Source organism: Mixophyes fleayi, chromosome 10 (assembly GCF_038048845.1).
Source record: "Mixophyes fleayi isolate aMixFle1 chromosome 10, aMixFle1.hap1, whole genome shotgun sequence".
Taxonomy (NCBI): Eukaryota; Metazoa; Chordata; class Amphibia; order Anura; family Limnodynastidae; genus Mixophyes; species Mixophyes fleayi.
Genome location: NC_134411.1, coordinates 33,200,190 through 33,219,816, shown reverse-complemented (window position 1 = coordinate 33,219,816; position 19,627 = coordinate 33,200,190). Strand labels below are relative to the sequence as shown.

Genomic DNA, 19,627 nt, shown 5'->3' with positions numbered 1-19,627 from the left:
GAAGAGTTGGCGAGTATGACATAAACAGATGAATCAGATGCAGCAGACTTTTTTTTATCTTAATTTCCTGTTTGCATAATGTAGTGTTTTTTGACCACCTTAAAACCCCCTCAAACATCTAAATGCAGGTTAGTGTGACACAGTGTTTATTTATAATGCATCTATTGACACAGAAGTTGCCTCATGCATGGAGTTTCAAAATAAGTTGTCTATTTATTAAAGTCATGATACAAATTGCAGCAATGCATATTTAAACACCGCTGAAATTTATCATGTTGGCGCTGCTCTGGGAGCCCCGGGAAAGTCCCCCCCCCCCCCTCCACCACAAACTTTTTACTATCTACCAGAGGCCTAGCGTTGCGGGTGAATGGAGGAAGTGCTCTGCATATAGCACTCCCGCGGGTGAGAATTCGGTGAAGTCGGAGAGGCTTCAGCTACATCCCATTGAAAACGACAGGTAACACAGTTCGCTGAGGGCGTTACCTTCCTGCGCAATGCAAATCTTATCAATGCTTAATAAATTGGAGTACTTAGCAAACCCTATATTGATATATGGGGTCTGTGTTCAGAAACGTTAGCTGGGTTATGGCAGGAGAAGCCTATGGGGCATATTTAAGTACGCACGATAGTGCTTTTAACGGGTTATTAAGGTGCCTCCTCCTGTCCTCCGCAAATTTATTAAGGGTGCATCACAGCAGATATCATGGATATCTGCTGCTTTGCATTCTTCTTCGTTTTTGGGAGCAGTCACCATTCAACAGAATGGTGACTGCTCCTGACCGCAATCTAACAAGTCCCGAAAAAACATTTTTTTCGGGAACTTGTCATGTTAATGTACGCTGGCGTACATCATCGGAATGGAAGAAATCTAATGCTGTCAGCTCTGCTCCGAAGAGCAGAGCTGGACAGCGCATGTGTGGAGGGATCACATGATCCCTCCCTGTCACTCAGCGCGCTCTCTCTGCAACTATCGTTGCAGAGACAGAGAGGGGATCTGTGTGCGCATGTCCAGTTCTTGGAACTGGACATGGGCAATTGAAGAATGAAAAGAAGGAGGAGAAGACCCGGAGACAGCGCTTCCGAAGAGGGGGGTAAGTATGATTTTTTTACATCGCAGAAACAGCAGTTTTTCGAAACTGCTGTTTCTGTGCAGGGCTGTACATAAATGCGATAAGGATTGAAAACTACTTTTCACTTTATGTGAATATTGATAAATGTGCCCGTATGATTGCTCCATTTCAGAAATTATACGATGGCCACTTTACCAACAAAACTGCTGTATTCTCTGTTTTTATTGCTGATCGCATGTTAGTAAATAAGCCCCAGAGTGTTTTAAGTTTTGGGGGTTCACTTTCAGTTCACATCGTCTGCTCTTAAAAATTCTGACTGCTTCTGCGAAGCTGCCTATGTAAATAACAGTCAGGTTTGCAAAACCGCTTTGGCAGTAACAGGCTCATTGAGTTGCTGGGGAGGGAGTATATGAAATATCCTGAGGAGGAAGGGAGGGGCTTGGCTATTAAAAAGTGCTCAAGTTCCTGAATTGTGCAGGTACAAGGCTCCGAGGACCTGACTGCAGCACCGAGGCTCTGACAATGGATCCATCCAGACCACCCACCCAGGTACCATAAGCTCTAGGTTTCTAACATCTAAGGGGCATCTATAGGGCAATTCTGCCAGCTATTGGTCCAGAAGCATCAATGATCTGATGAATAGATGGAATGTCCAGCGACACTTGAGACTTTAAAGTTTCAATGAGAGATTATTTTTTCTGTGCCAAGGTAGCAGGCTGGTAATGTGTGTATGCCAAGTGTGGGTGAAGGGGTGGACTGATAGAGTACTACAGTTAGGTCATACTGGGGCACTTTGCTACACGGGTGAGGGTGGAAGTAAATCTGTTTAAGCAGAAATCCATCCCTTGTCTTGTATCCGGATGTAGAATGAAGCCTCAAAGGAAATTAATTTCTCCTACAAGATGATTGATATATAATGAAGTAGTGTATCACAAGCAACAGACAGCATTGTGTGAATGTGGGGATTGTAAGGGTTAACGTAATTGTGGCATGTAAGGAATGTAGATTTCTGTTGTAATATATATGGCCGGGATTACAACTGGGTGTGTTATAAGGATTACACCTTGGGATATATTTACTAAACTGCGGGATTGAAAAAGTGGAGATGTTGCCTATAGCAACCAATCAGATTCTAGCTGTCATTTTGTAGAATGTACTAAATAAATGATAACTAGAATCTGGTTGGTTGCTATAGTCAATATCTCCACTTTTTCAAACCCGCAGTTTAGTAAATCTGGCCTTGGGTGTGTTATGAGGATTACAATTCGGTTTGCAAGGGGTAATAAATGAAGTGTGCGCGGGCAGAGGACAAGGTGTTTTCATTCATGCAGGTTTAAAGGGTTAATGTATGAGGCTAACTGGGGGGGCTTTCCAGCTTTTGTGGTCCCAGGATGCAATGCCAATGGCAGGCATGCTGATACTTGTAGTTCCACAAGAGTTGAAGTGCCACAGACTAGCTGCCTCTGTATTAGGGTAATTAATATACAAGTTGCATTATCTCTAATGGTGAATGGTAGCAGTGCCTAGCCATAGCTGGTGTGGGGCTGTATATCAGCTCTGTGTGGCACAGATTAGAGCAGTGGTTTCCAAATTGTGCGCCTAGGCTCCCTGGGGTGCCTTGGAGATCTCACAGGGGTGCCTCGGCCAGGACCAGTGGTAAGCAAGGCGGGGGACTACTTGGTAATTATTTTGGCTTAGGAGTGCCTTGAAAATTTTTGAGAGACCCTAATGGTGCCTTGAACTGAAAAAGTTTGGAATCCACTGGATTAGAGTATAAATGTGTTATGTGTACACACAACAAGGCTGGGATATGGAAGCGGGGAGTAGAGAACTGTGCAGGCATAGGCCCTGCTGAGGACACAGTTTTATATGATGCATCTACTGTTTGTCGTTACATTGTGGATACATTCGTTAAAATTCAGACTTTAGTTTTATTCCAGTAACTAAAGCTAAATACAGCTGTGCCGATCCCCACAGGAATTAATATTAACAAACCATCTAGATGCATGTTTTGATAACAAAGTGCTGTGTGCTCTATGCCGATAGTATCATGTTGTAAACAGGAACTTATTTGCATTGCAATATATTATTTTAGTTTATTGAATTAACCATCGTAAACAGGACTGTACCCACTCTGTGGAATCCTTTGCAGTCTCAGCATACTTTGCCGGCTATTGATTGGCTATCTGCTGGGGCATGCTGGGACTCGTAGTTTTCACAACACCTGGGGAGCCACAGCTTGGTCAGGCCTGATATAGAGTCATATTTATTAAAGGACAAACAAGCCTGCTGATAAACAAGATGCAAAAGCATGGTGAATCTTATTTAAAATGCATTACGGTGGTGCCAATATGCTCCATTATCTCCATTTCAGGATAACAGAAGAAAATCATTGTAAAAATGCTTTCTTCTTTGAATAAATAATTTTTTCCAAGTTTAAAGATTTTTAATTTTTTTTTTTTTTACCAATTGGAACCGAAAGGCCAAGTCGGTTCCATGCATGTACATATTGGTCCGGTGAAGACATAAGTTACTCCATACCTGGCCGGACCTGTATGGATGAGGCAGGCAGGTATTGCTCAGCCGCCTTGGGGAGATATTTTACCTTGGATGTTTGGTATTGCCCAGTCTTGTTCTTTATTGTATTTTATTCCCTATGGCAAAGTAACCTGCTGCTATATAAAGAATTTATGATAATAATAAAGTTTTTACCAACTTTTTTTTGCTACTGTTTGAGTAATTATATATTAGGCATGGTTGTAGCAGGAAGATACTGTATATTTGGGCAACCAGGGCACGATGGGGAAATGGGAGAAGGTTATCAAACTTCCTTCCTGACATTGTTACACAAGATGTTGGCCAATAGTATGAGCCTATTATAGCTGATGGAAAGATTCTGAATGGTTTGTGTATGTGTGTAGAATACAATGTATCTATACTCCCCACGCAGCTTCCTGATTGGTTGTAATATGTGTAGATTACAATGTATCTATACTCCCCATGTAGCTTCCTGAGTGGCTGTAATGTTTGCAGAATACAATGTATCTATCCTCCCTGAGCAGCTTTCTGATTGGCTGTAATGTGTCAATTTCAGGAAGTGAGAATAAATAGAAAATTGTAATTTCTGAAATTTATACATAGGATGTAACTCTTATTGTAAATTATCAGAATATTGTAAGCTAAACAGGACCATATATGTGACCATATAACCCGCAGACTAAGGGCTAGGTTTACTAAGCTGCGGGTTTGAAAAAGTGGGGATGTTGCCTATAGCAACCAATCAGATTCTAGCTGTCATTTTGTAAAAGGTACTAAAGAAATGAAAGCTAGAATCTGATTGGTTGCTGTAGGCAACATCCCCACTTTTTCAAACCTGCAGCTTAGTAAATATACCCCTAAGGCTGTTTTTATATCAGTCTAATGGTGACATCTAATATCCGGAATAATATAAGGTAGACAGTGCATTATTTACATTATTCCTCACAATGTACAAGTTTTACCATTGAACAGTGAAATGAAGATTAAACCCCTTAACATCCTGAAGTATAAGGCGCATGTACATGTATTTGTAGAATAACACATTATATCCACATGTGTAGTGTCACACTGAAAATTTAATAACCTATAATACAATCACAGCAATATGAAGGTGTTTGTGGATATTTGTTTTCTTCCAGGATACTCTACAGTATTTCTGGTTACTTCACATTTGATTTTTCTGAACCATTTTCTCCTTACATAAGTCTGTCTGGTCATTTTACAATAAGCCCCTATATATGACGATAGAAATATTTTATTGTTTTGGGTATTGCCGCTAATTGCAATTTGAGCTTTCAATTCCACTAATAAAGAAAAAAATGTTAAAGAAATAGATAAAAAAAAATGGGAAAGAAAAATATAAATATTATAAACCTATAAACAGTAAAAAAAAAATACTTCTCTTAAAGAATAACGTTTTTTTTAAATAATATACATCTATTATCGCCCTCACAGTGTAACAGAAGAGGGATTCTGTCAGTACGTGTACCGGCACAATATTTTTATATTGTTAAATAGGTTTTCCCACGTAAAGGCACTGGGAGGTGATCAGTCTAGAAAGGCTCTGAACCCTACTGCCCGTGTTAGCAGTATTATTTGAAGTGTTAACCCTTTGTTGTATTGGGCAAAATGAATTTTTTTTGCCAACAGGACTTTTCTCCCTTCAGCAAACCGGCCTCTTAGTGCAGTAAATAGCACAGGCAGCTGATCCTTTAATAGCACTGATGTTGGATAGTGAACGCCTGCTGTAAGACGCTCTATGTAGGTAAGCTGCTCTCCAATATACAATGGATCAGTCAGAAATTAGGTGTATTCAGAGTGTAGCTTCCAGAGTTAATGCTCTGCAACTTCGTTTTCCATCACCTTCTCCAAGAAAACAGCCAGAGACCAAGGCCGAATGCCAGCAACTTCCCCCATAAATGAACCTCTGGTTAAATAAAGACCTGAAAACAAGAACCTGCTGTATACATGGGAGAATGGATCGCATATATATATATATATATATATATATATATATATATATATATGTGTATATATATATATATATATATATATATATATATATAGAATTTTATTTATATAGTGTATAGGAGTCCGAGCAAGAGGTGTGGCCATGACATGACGGGGGGGGGTGGTCACATCACAATGGGTGCATAGCCACACCCCGGGTCGTGTCTAGCACTTTTGACCCACTGGACTTCCCCATTCTCTCCTCCAGTCCCCACCTAACACCTTTATACCAGCGGCCAACCTTCCCACCAATCAGAACAAAGCTATCCCGATCGAGATGGCGATCTGTCCCGCCTAAATCAGGACAGTTGGGAGGTGTGTGTGTGTGTGTGTTAGTGTGTGTGTTATTCCTTTATAATACACCAGTTTTCACAATGTGATGAGATCAGGGCTCTCTGTATATACCAGTATTTACATATGTTAGTTCACTTGTTTATTACAATGAAATAAACTTTAAATACCCCTCACAGCTACTCCTACCAGAACACCCTTTAATCTAAGTACATATAGCAGCATCATGGCGCCGATAAAGATAGAGTGACTGTACACAATGCAGGCAGTGGCAGGAGGTATATACATGTGTATACATGTAATGGTGGATAGCGATGGTGTAACAAAACCTTTAAAATGCTTTATTCCTAGAGTAAAGCGTTTTTAAATGAATTGATAATAATAATAATAATTATTATTTTTATAGCACTTTTCTCCAACAGGACTCAGAGTATGTTACATTGTTACAAAGGATGAGACACTCTCAGCTACTACTCTATGTTATCACTCACATCATTCCCTGCTGCATTGGAGATTACAGTCTAAATTCCCTATCACACGCGTGCGCGCGCACACACACGCGCGCGCGCGCACACACACACACGCGCGCACATGCGCACACGCACACACTAGGGTCCTTTTGTCAGAAGTCAGTTAACCTACCAGGATTTTTTTGGAGTGTGGGAGGAAACCGGAGCACCCAGAGGAAACCACGCAAACACGGGGAGAACATGCAAACTCCTCACAGATAGGACATGGCGGAACTTGGACCCATGACCCCAACGCTGTGAGATGCCAATGCTAATCACTGTGCTGCCATTGTTAATGTTTCAAAAAGTTTAAATATTAACAGTAAAGGTATATTGCAGGATTATGTCATAAATACCTGTAGTTTTCATGTTTTTGTATGTCCACCCAAATGGCTTACCTTCATTAATAAAGCCATAACAAATAGGAGGTATAAAAGGATTACCTAAATTCATATTCTTTGTATCTATCCAGGTTCCTTCTGTCCTCACCACAGGGGCAGGCATTCCAACTGGTGACAAGCTTAATGTCCTAACTATTGGCCCCCGGGGGCCACTACTAGTGCAGGATGCTGTGTTTATGGATGAGATGGCACATTTTGATCGGGAGAGGATCCCTGAGAGAGTTGTCCATGCTAAAGGAGCAGGTGAGGAATTGGGAATAACATTTGTAGTCTCAGATTGTAGTTTTCATGACACTCCTAGGCTCTTCACAATAATGCAAACATGCAAACTTTGGATAATTATGGGCTGCACTGTGATGGAACCAAAGATCTGATGTCTGCATTGTGAAACCACAAGATATCAGAGGTCTGCATTGTGAAGCCACCAGAGATCTGAGGTCTGCATTGTGAAGCCACCAGAGATCTGAGGACTGCATTATGAAGCCAGAAGAGATCAGAGGTCTGCATTGTGAAGCCACCAGAGATCTGAGGTCTACATTGTGAAGCCACAAGAGATCAGAGGTCTGCATTGTGAAGCCACAAGAGATCAGAGGTCTGCATTGTGAAGGAACCAGAGATCTGAAGTCTGCATTGTGAAGGAACCAGAGATCTGAGGTCTGTGTTGTGAAACCACCAGAGATCTGAAGTCTGCATTGTGAAGGAACCAGAGATCTGAAGTCTGCATTGTGAAGGAATTAGAGATCTGAGGTCTGTGATGTGAAGCCACCAGAGATCTGAAGTCTGCATTGTGAAGGAACCAGAGATCTGAAGTCTGCATTGTGAAGGAACCAGAGATCTGAAGTCTGCATTGTGAAGCCACCAGAGATCTGATGTCTGACACACAATATTGAAATATGTTAGGATATATTTATTTAACCTAAGGTCATTTTACAAGACAAGAAACTTAGCAATCTATGATTAAAAATGTCTAAATATAATTGTGGATATCAGATAACTGGTATATCGCCTATTTTCCACATAGAGCCATCTAGATATTTAAAGAAAACAAAATATTTGAAAGAGCTAAAAGCTTATTTTAATGAAAGTGTTGTACTGAAAATCTGCTGTTCAGTGTAACTCTGCACAATGGCCCCCCCCCCTATTGAGTTTAGTATTTAAGACCTTTTATTAGATTGCTAAATTGCCTAATCATGTTTTTGTGTTTTTCTTCCATTCTGAATAGTTCCCTCTTTGTATTTTGACCTCTCTTGCTGTCTTCTTACTCCAGGAGCCTTCGGATACTTTGAAGTTACCCATGATATCACAAAGTTCACGAAGGCCAAAGTGTTCGAGCATATCAAGAAAAGAACGGACGTTGCTGTGAGATTTTCAACCGTAGGTAAGACCCGAGGAATAAATAAAGTACATTAACCCACTTTAGTTCCGACATTGCAACTAAGCCATAGATGACAACTCTACCAGATGATTGTTTTATGACCATGTCCGTGCTGCCTAGTGGTCAAGTAATGTCCTTGAGCTGGATGTCCTATGTCCACCTAGGGTGTAATCAGGGCCGGATTAACCATAGGGCTAACTGGGCTACAGCCCAGGGGCCTATGGCATCCAGGGGCCCTTGAAAGTGCTCAGCAGCATTATTGATCGGTCGGGGGTGGGGGCGCCCCCGGCGTGATCAGTGCTGCTGAGCACTTTCACTGCGGTCCTTCTCCGGCGCGCTGTAGTCTCCTTACTGAGGAGATCTCGTGAGTCTCACTCTCACGAGATCTCCTCAGTAAAGAGCGTACAGCGCACCGGGGAAGGGGGTAAGTGCTGGGGGGGGGGGGCGCGGGCAGCTCGGATCACGGGGGGGGCCTCACGGGGGAATGGATGCCCCCTTAGCCCAGGGGCCTCCATTCCCTTAATCCGGCCCTGGGTGTAATGCACATACAGTAAGTTGTTTTCAATGAGCTCCCCAGTATCAAGTCAGTCTATTGAAATTGTTGCATGGTGGTCGTATTTTGTGGTTGGCGCAACAACACAATTATTAATCCAGCTCTGTCCTCCCCGCAGCCGGAGAAGCTGGTTCTGCTGACTCCATCCGTGATCCACGAGGATTTGCTCTCAAGTTCTACACCGAAGAAGGAATCTGGGATCTGGTTGGCAATAACACCCCCATATTCTTCATCAGGGACCCCATTCTGGTTAGTGATGATTTGCTAAGTATACTCTGCCTCTAAAAGAGTTCATCTTGTTTACTGTCCTTTTCAGCAGAACTGAGAGTCACCAACAGTCCATATAGGACACTGTGCCTTGTCTTTCCCATCTATCTCCCCATTGAAGTATCTTGGGATAAATTAAGTATTTCTTGTCTTTAAAAACATCTTAAATATTAATATTTTAATTCAGCTGAGGTTATATCGGTTAGGAGAAAGGTAGAAAACAAGATCGGAGCACTGTATGTTGCAGAGTTAAATGGGTCATGTTGTCCGGTATGCCTCCGTTTGGGGTACTATTGCCCAAGTTTGTCATAATATTGGGAGGATTGATGTATTTGTATAATATTTTTCTATTGTATTGTGCACAGAAAACAAATTATTATAGAAGAATAAAAGAAAATGTCATTGTTACAATATGGACAGGCTTGACTACAATATATTAGAACAATAAAAATTTTTGTTTGATACTATTGGGTAACAGATAGTCCATAGCGTTAGTTCCAGGGCATATAGAAGTAGTTTGATACAGTGTCAGGAATGATTGGGTACCCAGTATAACCTGATGCTTTTTTGTGCAGTTTCCGTCCTTCATCCACAGCCAGAAAAGGAACCCGCAGACACATCTGAAGGACGCGGATATGGTTTGGGACTTCTGGAGCCTCCGTCCGGAGTCTCTGCACCAGGTGAGCAATCTTAACTCCATTAGTGCCCAGGATGGGACCAGTGTATGGGGGTGGGGGGCTACTAGGATGGGCAAGTCATCATCGTGCTGCCCAAGTCACATGTAACAATTATACAAATGTTTTTTCCAGAAATATCCATGAATGTTCCATTGACATATCTTATACATCTAATAGAGGACTAGGCAAATGGCCAATGTTTGTCCTTCCGTGTTTAACTATTCTAAATAAAAGTTACATTTTACATAACATAGGATCAGGCTGGAAAGAAGCCAAACTCCACACCCATCCTTGAACTTATCATTTACAGACCTGATACTTTGTATTCCGAGAATCCAGGCCTAATTGAAGCTGTTTCATAAGTTACATATAAGTTGTAAAGCTATAAGTGACCGTAAATTTTCAATTACAAACCATTAATACACCATGAAGTGTCTACAACTAACATACAGATATATTATTGTATCGAGGGCCGGCATGATGTTGTTTTCACTGCACAATTTAATTCTCGATCTAGCAGACACACCAGCTTCACAGACTTCACAGAGTTTGTGTTCTATCATAACGAGCTCATTTTTGAGCATTCGAGACATTACCAACTTAGAGTCTCTTGAGGAGTTACTTATTGGCCATCAACCACTCATTTACTCCCTATGAGACCATTATTGAACGCCGACTCCTTAAGGGATTTGCTATAGTTTTTAAATGTGATCAGCTGGTCATTTATGAGTCAATGTGTTATTAATTTGTTATGCACATGCTGAATAAATTGTTATTTTATTTATATATCCATGCCTTATGGTATTGATGGAGATATTTCCGATTCACACTCAGCTCTGGTTAATTACATTTTTGGAATTTAATTAACTTATTTAGAGGAGAAGACCACACCTTGGATTTTGTATTACTTTACTGGGAATGCATGTGTTAACCCTACAGAACCCTGTTTTGTCATTACAAGGTGAGCTTCCTCTTCAGTGACCGTGGTATCCCAGACGGGCACAGACATATGAACGGATACGGATCTCACACCTTCAAACTGGTGAACGATGAAGGAAACGCTGTGTACTGCAAATTCCACTACAAGGTGGGGGGCGGCTGTAATATGGGAGACTGACACCCTATCAGTGACTCCTAGGGCAGTGGATATAATTAAAGGGAATATTTACTAAGCTGTAGGTTTGAAAAAGTGGAGATGTTGCCTATAGCAACCAATCAGATTCTAGCTGTCATTTTGTAGAATGTACTAAATAAATGATAACTAGAATCTGATTGGCTGCTGTAGGCAACATCCCCACTTTTTCAAATATAACCCTAAATGTGGTTTAATCCCGATTAGCTGCACAGTCCAAGTATATACTTGTTGCAGAAACCTTTATGCCTGTAAGGGAGGAAATTAACCAAACCGGTGCATACTGCACCCATGTCGTTAATTGAGAGCGTTTGTCTGATTTACTCGCTATGTTTGTCAAAAAGTTGATGTTTCACCCCATGTACGACCTAGGAGATTCAAAGAGTAGCTCCGACCCAAACCTAAAATCTGCTAACTCATTCAACTGGGATATTGGTGGCTTTAATGGTCCCACATTGCAACCCTTTGTAAGGAGCATCCATGCCCCTCCCCCACGAACTTCATTTGCATAAATGGGATGTTCCAAGGGAGGGGCATTGACAACCTCTTAACTATTTTGGAAGAGAAAAATTAAGCAACATAAGATGGTTACAACCATCATAGGCCTTGGGAGAGCTACCCAACTACAGCAACAAAATAAGTGTGCTGTTGTTGTATTAGCTTAATTCATGCATCTCCACCCAAAACATATATTTGGGGTTTTTTTATTGAATTTTTCTTTAAATTCTAGACTGGCTAAATGGTCCCATGTGATACAGATACTAGGTGGCATTTGGTAGCCAGAAAGAGAGTGCAGTAAAAAGTATTTATAGAAGATTTCTGAGAAAGTGGGCGCTGTTGCTAGAATACCATCCAGGGCCTTAATACGCCACTAATTCCAGTGTAAAAAGAAAAGAAAATACATGGGAAGCAATTAGAATGTTTCAGTCATTATAATTCTACAGCTCATTTTAACTGATGTCAATGGCTGGCTACACTGCATAGCCCATGCTCACATCATGGTTATTTGATTAGATGTTGGGTGGAATGGAATAGGGGGTGTTCACATTGCTGTTTCTATATATGGGGGGGCTAACAAATATACTGGTTTTCTTGTAGACTGATCAAGGTATCAAGAACCTGTCAGTAGAGAAAGCAGACAGACTAGTGGTGAGTGACCCAGATTATGGGATCCGTGACCTCTTCAAAGCCATTGCCAAGAAGGACTTCCCATCATGGACCATGTACATCCAGGTCATGACCTTCGAGGAGGCTGAAAAATGTCCTTTCAATCCATTTGACCTAACCAAAGTAAGTACAATGTCAGTGTGAGATCCCTTTGTGGATATAGACACAAAACAATAATATTACATTTATCCGGTTCTCAGTTGGTTGCCTCCTGTCCCAGGGATGCCAGTAGTTCCTAGCCAATTGTTAAATGAAGTATTGGTTCAACTCACAAAATGGCTACCTGGCTGCCACTATTTTGTGTAGCTCACACTTTAAATGACAACTCTGCCTTTCGTAAGAGAAGATGTCTGAGAAAACCAACATTTTTCATGGCTATTTTATATGTAATTGAGGGACTGTCATCACGTGAGACATGTTTTCCATTGCCTGGGGATGGGGGAATCCGTGATGCAATTTTTCACAAATCACAACATTTTGTCCCATCCCCCTGCGGACTCACACTTCATCCCCCCTCCGGCAAGTATGGCAGTGCAGCTGCCTGAGAGGGTGGGGGGGCTTGTACGTTGCTGGAGGGAGGCTACATGGAGGTGAGAATTGAGTTCCACCTAGACTTGATAACTACTATAATTAATCTACATTGACAACAGAAAAGACAACGTAAAACCTGCATTTAAGAAATAATAAAAGCAAAGATATAACTTGAACAATCTTCAGAGTAACTATAATCCATCTAATACTCCCAGGAGCTGTGTGGGATTATCCTATTTACTGCTATTTCGAAATGTAGGGTTTTCTGATCCTTTATAATGTCTGCCCATTATCCAGCGTGATATCTGGGTTATATTACAATAGATTGTTTTATTATGCAATTCTGGACAGCTCTGGGTGTCTTTATTGCTGCTTTCAATTACTACATTTATATAACTCTACAAATATGCAGCAACGATTTATTCTGTTTACATAACACAGGTTTATGACACATGGCTTATTGTCTCCATAGGAATATCATGTTCTCTCTTCTGAATGTAATATCTCAGAGACATAGGACAGTATTTACTTTCTATAAAGCTCGGATATTAGTTATTCAGCCACTAACCACAAGTAATAAAACACTAAATAAATAGTTCTAAATAGCACTTATTTAATCAAGTGTGAGCTCCATGACTCTATGTAGAAATTAGATCTTAACGCTCCCTCCTCTCAGGGCCAGATTAAGGGCCCCATGAGCCTGGGCTCAAAATGATAAAGGGCCTATTGTGAGAAGCGCCGGAGGTGTGGCCAGTGATGTGTGGGTGTGGCCAGCTGTGTGTGGGCCACACCCACACCATGGAGGGCATAGCTTGCACTTCCCTCCAACCACCTACATCTCCCTCCCAACTTCCCTTAAATAAAGAGTGCACCACTAACTGGGTCACACATCTTGTATGTAGTGTGAAGAGTGGAAATATGTCCCAGCTGTCCCTCATGCCGGGACAAGCTCCTGGCTGGTCAAGATAGTCCTCTAAAATCAGGACTATCCTGATGGAATTGGTGAGAGATAAAGATATGTTATTCTATTGACCATTGAAGACAAAAATACAAACAATAGTTTATTATTTTATTTATAAAGTACTTTAACAAAAACATACATGAAAAATGCTAATTTTCATGTTGGTAACATTGAACAAAGTACAGGGTGCTGAAAACTTAAAAAAAAAACCTTTAATCTATGTATAAATGTATAAAAATACAGTGTCTATTGTATGTATCTATATTGATCCTAATATATAAATAAGTCCACTTTATTAGATATACCTGAACCTATACCCTCCCTATTCCCAATTTTTCATTCTTTAAAGAATTGTTTCTTTTTTTTTGTTACTGTTTGTGAAATTTTATAATATATTGGTTATTATGGACATTATATTAGACTAATTGTCCTATTGTTATAATAGATGTTCATTTTTGCCCAACCACACACAATAAAGAATTATAAACAGCATTTCCTTGGCATTAGTCTAGCCGCCTTTTTGCGCTGCTGAAAACTAAGCAGGATTCTGACATCGCAGATGCACTTAGTTGAGAAGTCTTATTTGGTATTTCAATATCCCCTGTAACTTGGGTTACATCCTGCTGATATACACTGCATTGTGTATTGTATGGGTGGCAATGCATGATTTTGTGTTTAGCTATACTTTTTTGGATTATATAACTTCCTGGTGAATCATTTATTTTTCGTGCCCACCCAGTACCTGCAATTCTCAGCTGTCAGCGATTCTAATAAAGCGTTTGGGTGGAGTCAGTCCTCCAATTCGATTTCTATCTTTCAACCTATTCTTATTTATTATCCAGGGTTTTTCCATCAGACCTTTAATTTGCATAAGTTCTATGCCCTACATGATATATATGTAAATTGGATCTTTTACTCTCCTTTAAAAGAAAAATAAATGTTTTTTTAAATAAAATACCTGCTGTGCACATTTGCTGTTAGACTTTGTTTTTATTGTCATGATTTATTTGTGTTGATCAGATAAGAGCAGATTTGTGCTATAGCAGTGAAAATATTACTCTTTGTCTTAGCAGGAATGAATGTGTATTAAAGAGATGTTAGCTAATTTTTTTTTTTCATTATTCATATCCTGATGAGTAGAAAATTTGGAAACATTTGAAATGTATTGTTCTTCTGCTTTACGGAAAAGAAAACATGTAAACGTATCTGTTTGTTTGTTTATTTTTTAAAAAAGCGGCAACATTGTTGCAATAATGTAAACCTAACAGCCAACACTATTCGCTGAGTTCATTTTCAAAGACAGTTTTGTTTTAAACTCTACAATGTTTGTCCAGACCATTGCAAACTGCTGTGCTAGGTGCTATAGATTAATATTTATTGAAACTCAAGAGTTCTCTCATCTTTTGTGGGCGGGGTATTTCTTAGAACCACATTCATAAGAATCTACTGTATTAATATTAGTATATCCATCTCCTACACAGACATCTTGTTGGCAGCCATTCTATAGAATTCAGCCTATGGGGTAGATTTATCGAGCCTTCTAAAAAAGGAAAAGTGGAGTTGTTGCCAATTTTAACCAATCAAATTCTAGCTATCATTTGTCTAGTGCTTGCAATAAAATGATAGCTACAATCTGATTGGTTGCTATGGGCAACATCTTCACTTTTCGTTTCTAGAAGGCTCAATAAATCTACCCCTATAGGTGTTTTAAGCCTTTCCTCACTGTTTGTTCTTCTTTTGCTATGGATCAGAGTTTAATGAGCTGTACATTCCCCAGGTCTGGCCGCACAAGGACTATCCTCTCCTCCCTGTGGGCAAACTGGTGCTGAACAGGAACCCTGAAAATTATTTTGCAGAAGTGGAGCAGATCGCCTTTGACCCCAGCAACATGCCCCCTGGAATAGAGCCGAGCCCGGATAAAATGCTGCAGGTGAGATAGTGGTGGGATCACTCTGCAAGTGGTACTATGACTGCAGCTAAAATGGTGGGCTCACTGTCTATGTGGTACCTGACTGCATATAAGATGGTGGACTTTCTGTTTATGTGGTACGCTGACTGCATCTAAGATGGTGGACTTACTGTCTATGTGGTACTCTGACTGCATCTAAGATGGTGGACTTACTGTCTATGTGGTACTCTGACTGCATCTAAGATGGTGGACTTACTGTCTATGTGGTACCCTGACTACATCTAAGATGGTGGACTTACTGTCTATGTGGTACTCTGACTACATCTAAGATGGTGGACTTACTGTCTATGTGGTACTCTGACTACATCTAAGATGGTGGACTTACTGTCTATGTGGTACCCTGACTGCATCTAAGATGGTGGACTTACTGTTTATGTGGTACCCTGACTACATCTAAGATGGTGGACTTACTGTCTATGTGGTACCCTGACTACATCTAAGATGGTTGGTTTCTCCATAAGTGATATTGTGATTCCAGCAGACATTGTAGCTCTGTCTGTGCAGTATGTTGGCAGATTTATCTCCAGGTTCACCAACCATCAATATACAGACCCCCAGCTTACACAACTATACACTATGAGCTATTATGGGTCTGATTATGGTAATGATCCCTTATACAATGTTACCACGAGTTGGCAGTTCTGGTCAGTGGATAACGCTGGCTCCACTATTGAGCTGATAATTAACCTTGGACTTATCTGTTTCTTGCAGGGTCGTCTCTTCTCCTACCCGGACACCCACAGGTATCGCCTGGGAGCAAATTATATGCATATACCAGTCAACTGCCCCCGGCGGGGGGTGCATGTCTGTAACTATCAGAGCGACGGTCCGATGTGTATCTTCGCTGCTCCAAGTAAGTGGAAGCTGTCACATTGATGTCTCTATGTGCGTGGGCCATGTATATGACGCTCTACATTATCACCAATGAATGAAGGTTCAGCAGAGAGTAGAGCAGGGGGTTCTGGGAGGTCAGAGTGACATCACCAGGCCCTGTCCTCTCTAATTTACTCTTTATGTCAGCTTAAGCATCATCATTTTTTGCTTTTTATATTTTGATCTTTATATACAGTATTTTGAAATGTGCATGTTCAGTTTTTATGTCTAATTTAGTCAGTTATTTTGCAATCTGCTCCAGCAAGAGGCACAGAAGGCGACCCCCACTGAACTACATCTCCCAGTATGCTCTGTGTAGAGCTATGTGTATCAGGGTTGGGTATGAAATGTTAACAATGAACATGTTGACATTCAGAATGTTGACACCATAATGTTGACAGTCAGAATATCGACATGTTTATTTGGTTGACAGGGTTAAAATGTTAACATTGGGAATGTCGACAGGTTGTAAAGTCGACAATCAAAATATCAACATAAAGGGTTAGGTTTAAACCGGCACTACTGCTGGTTGGTCAGCACGGGGTTGGGTTCCCTAGGGAGATCGGGTCTGCAAAATAAAAATGCACCTTCCCCTTGAAAGCAATAGGACTCTACCGACATCCCTAGGGAGGTGGGGGTGGGGTCATGCTGAATCCTGTAGTGCACCAGGGACAAAATAGATTTTTACGATCAAACATTTATTATTACCCCACACCCACCACCAGAGGTAGGTGGGCAGAGCCCTAGTGCTTTCAGCCTAGGGCTGGTCAGGCATTATCACAGGGGGACACCAAGCTGCGGGTGTCCCTGCCATGTTGCCATATTTTAAATCTAGTGATTTATGTCGTTATTTTAACTGTGTAGACATTATGACTGTCCACATTTTGGTGTAGACATTTTGAGTGTCGACTTTTCAACTACATCCCGGTGAAACATCTGTGTGTTGAGCTGACATGGGGGACAGCTGGGGCAAGTGCTTGCAATCAGGGCCGGCGCTACCATTAGGCAGCCTTAGGCAGCTGCCTAGGGCGCCGGCCTCTGGGGGGCGGCACTGTGGCCGAGGAGACTGATTATTAAAAAAACAATTATGAATAAGTTCATTTTAAGCGGGCGGCGCGATCGCCGCCGGGCGGATCGTCCGCCCGCAATATAGTAGTCCTGTAGACCTAAGCGGTGCTGCACTGTAAGCAGCACCGCATTTTCAAATGTGCCTGGCGCCTGGCGCCTGGCAGCGTCGTGACGTCACGACGCTGCCAGTGTAGAGAGCCGACAGGAGTCTGACAGAAGTAAAGAGAGAGGAAAGAAGCAAGAAACAAGAGGCGGAGAAGAGAATGGAAGAAAAGTGAAGGTGAGTACAGAAAAGGGGGAGAGGTAGTGAAAGTATGGAACAGAGAAACGGAGGGGAGGGTGACAGAAGTATGCTGCAGAGAACCGAGGGGGGAGGAGGAGTGGATGCTACAGTAAAAAGGGGAAGAGGGAGAATGAATGCTACATAAAATGTGTGTGGTGGGGGGATAATGGAAGCTACAGAATATGTGGGGGGGGGGGAGAATGGATGCTACAGTAAATGTGTGTGTGGGGGAGAATGGATGCTACAGAAAGTGTGTGGGGGGGGGGGAGAATGGAAGCTACAGTAAATGTGTGTGTGGGGGGAGAATGGATGCTACAGTAAATGTGTGTGTGGGGGGAGAATGGATGCTACAGAATATGTGGGGGGGGGAGAATGGATGCTACAGAAAGTGTGGGGGGGGGAGAATGGAAGCTACAGTAAATGTGTGTGTGGGGGGAGAATGGATGCTACAGAAAGTGTGGGGGGGGGAGAATGGATGCTACAGAATATGTGGGGGGGGGGGGAGAATGGATGCTACAGAAAGTGTGGGGGGGGGGAGAATGGAAGCTACAGTAAATGTGTGTGTGGGGGAGAATGGATGCTACAGAAAGTGTGTGGGGGGGGGGGGAGAATGGAAGCTACAGTAAATGTGTGTGTGGGGGGAGAATGGATGCTACAGTAAATGTGTGTGTGGGGGGAGAATGGATGCTACAGAAAGTGTGGGATTACACTTATAAATGTCCTTAAGTTAGAGACTATGGAGTCTATGTACTAAAATAGTGCCGTGACAAATTGCAGCTATGCAAGGGCAGAGGTGACATATGTGAGAATAGCTAGTGGGCAGATGGGCATGTGTGAGTGAAGTTGGTGGACAGCGGGTACATGTCAGTCTGTAACAGGTGAGTGATGTCATGTTTTCTTTTTTTTGTTTGTTTGGTTCTGAAATCTAACATTTAGAGCCTCCACTCTAGATATCCTGTGTTTGCTCCTGGGCAGCAGTGAAGCCTGGACAGCATTCTGCGCCAGACATCAGTGCTGCGTCAGACATCTGAACTGCATCCTAGCCAGCCAAGAGGAGGTAAGAGTTATTTTTATTTCAAAAATTCTAAGTGTGTTAGGGGCTGTGAAATAAAAAAATATTTTTTTATGTGGGGGGGAGGGGGGGGGGGGGGGCGACGAGCTTAAACTTTGCCTAGGGCGCCGGGCAACCTTGCACCGGCCCTGCTTGCAATCTAACATTCGTTGGCTTTAAAACTGCTGTAATTCTGTCTCATTCATCCTGAGATGGAATCTCAATGCTGCCCCCTCCTGTATCTTCTGTGTATCTCACCTATTTGTGCATGTTGTGTAATAATCATAGGATTTCCTCCATTGTAAGAATACAGTGCTTGTTTATTCATAAGTGTCACATGCTGCGTTTTCCCTGCTCTCACGGGTCTTGGTGCATGATAACTGTATCATCTGCCTTTCACATGTCTGGGTGAGCCTTTGCCAAGATTACCCCCCCTTCTTAACCAGTGATGTTATCAGTGCTTCATTACTAAGAACAGCAAAGTTTAAAATACAAGTTGTTAATAGATTAAAGATCTACAAGCGGAGTCACGTGACGTGTGCATTGCTGACAAATGCTTTTGCCTGAAGCTCAGAATGTTAAAATTAACTTTACCTTGACATTAATTAACTCCCATTCCTGATCACCTACGAACATTTGGGACTTCAGTGGTGCTAACGCTGCAAAAAGTTGCAGAGATGGCTTCTAATTTGGAGACGTTTGTCAGGAAGTTATCCAACAATTAGGATAAACAGAGCTGCTCATCTGCTGCGATATCTTGGTAATTGTAACCACAGCTTGTAGATGGCAGTGGCTATAGGTCAGGAAAATTAGGATATGTGAAATTCAAGTTTAATCTTATCAAACATTATCTGGGAAAGCCCAAAATCTTCAGACACAAACTGAGGATTCAAATGCAACA

At 41.6% G+C, this 19,627-nt stretch overlaps 1 protein-coding gene across 1 annotated transcript; it reads left to right on the top strand.

The window, feature by feature from the left end:
• Positions 1 to 1,514: 1,514 nt before the first annotated feature.
• LOC142103940 (catalase-like) lies at positions 1,515 to 16,383 on the top strand. Its single transcript, XM_075188341.1, has 9 exons — positions 1,515 to 1,619; positions 6,891 to 7,062; positions 8,087 to 8,197; positions 8,866 to 8,996; positions 9,590 to 9,694; positions 10,653 to 10,778; positions 11,922 to 12,113; positions 15,260 to 15,412; positions 16,163 to 16,383. The coding sequence occupies exons 1-9, from the start codon at positions 1,593 to 1,595 to the stop codon at positions 16,325 to 16,327; spliced, it is 1,182 nt and encodes a 393-aa protein (XP_075044442.1). The 5' UTR covers positions 1,515 to 1,592; the 3' UTR covers positions 16,328 to 16,383.
• The last annotated feature ends 3,244 nt before the right edge of the window (positions 16,384 to 19,627 follow it).

What these genes read in the sequence shown, in the direction of transcription:
- LOC142103940 (XM_075188341.1), top strand. Translation starts at nt 1,593, where the DNA reads ATGGATCCATCCAGACCACCCACCCAG. An exon ending in TGTCCATGCTAAAGGAGCAG is followed by an intron (nt 7,063 to 8,086) that starts GTGAGGAATTGG and finishes TTCTTACTCCAG; the next exon opens with GAGCCTTCGGATACTTTGAA. An exon ending in ACTGCAAATTCCACTACAAG is followed by an intron (nt 10,779 to 11,921) that starts GTGGGGGGCGGC and finishes GTTTTCTTGTAG; the next exon opens with ACTGATCAAGGTATCAAGAA.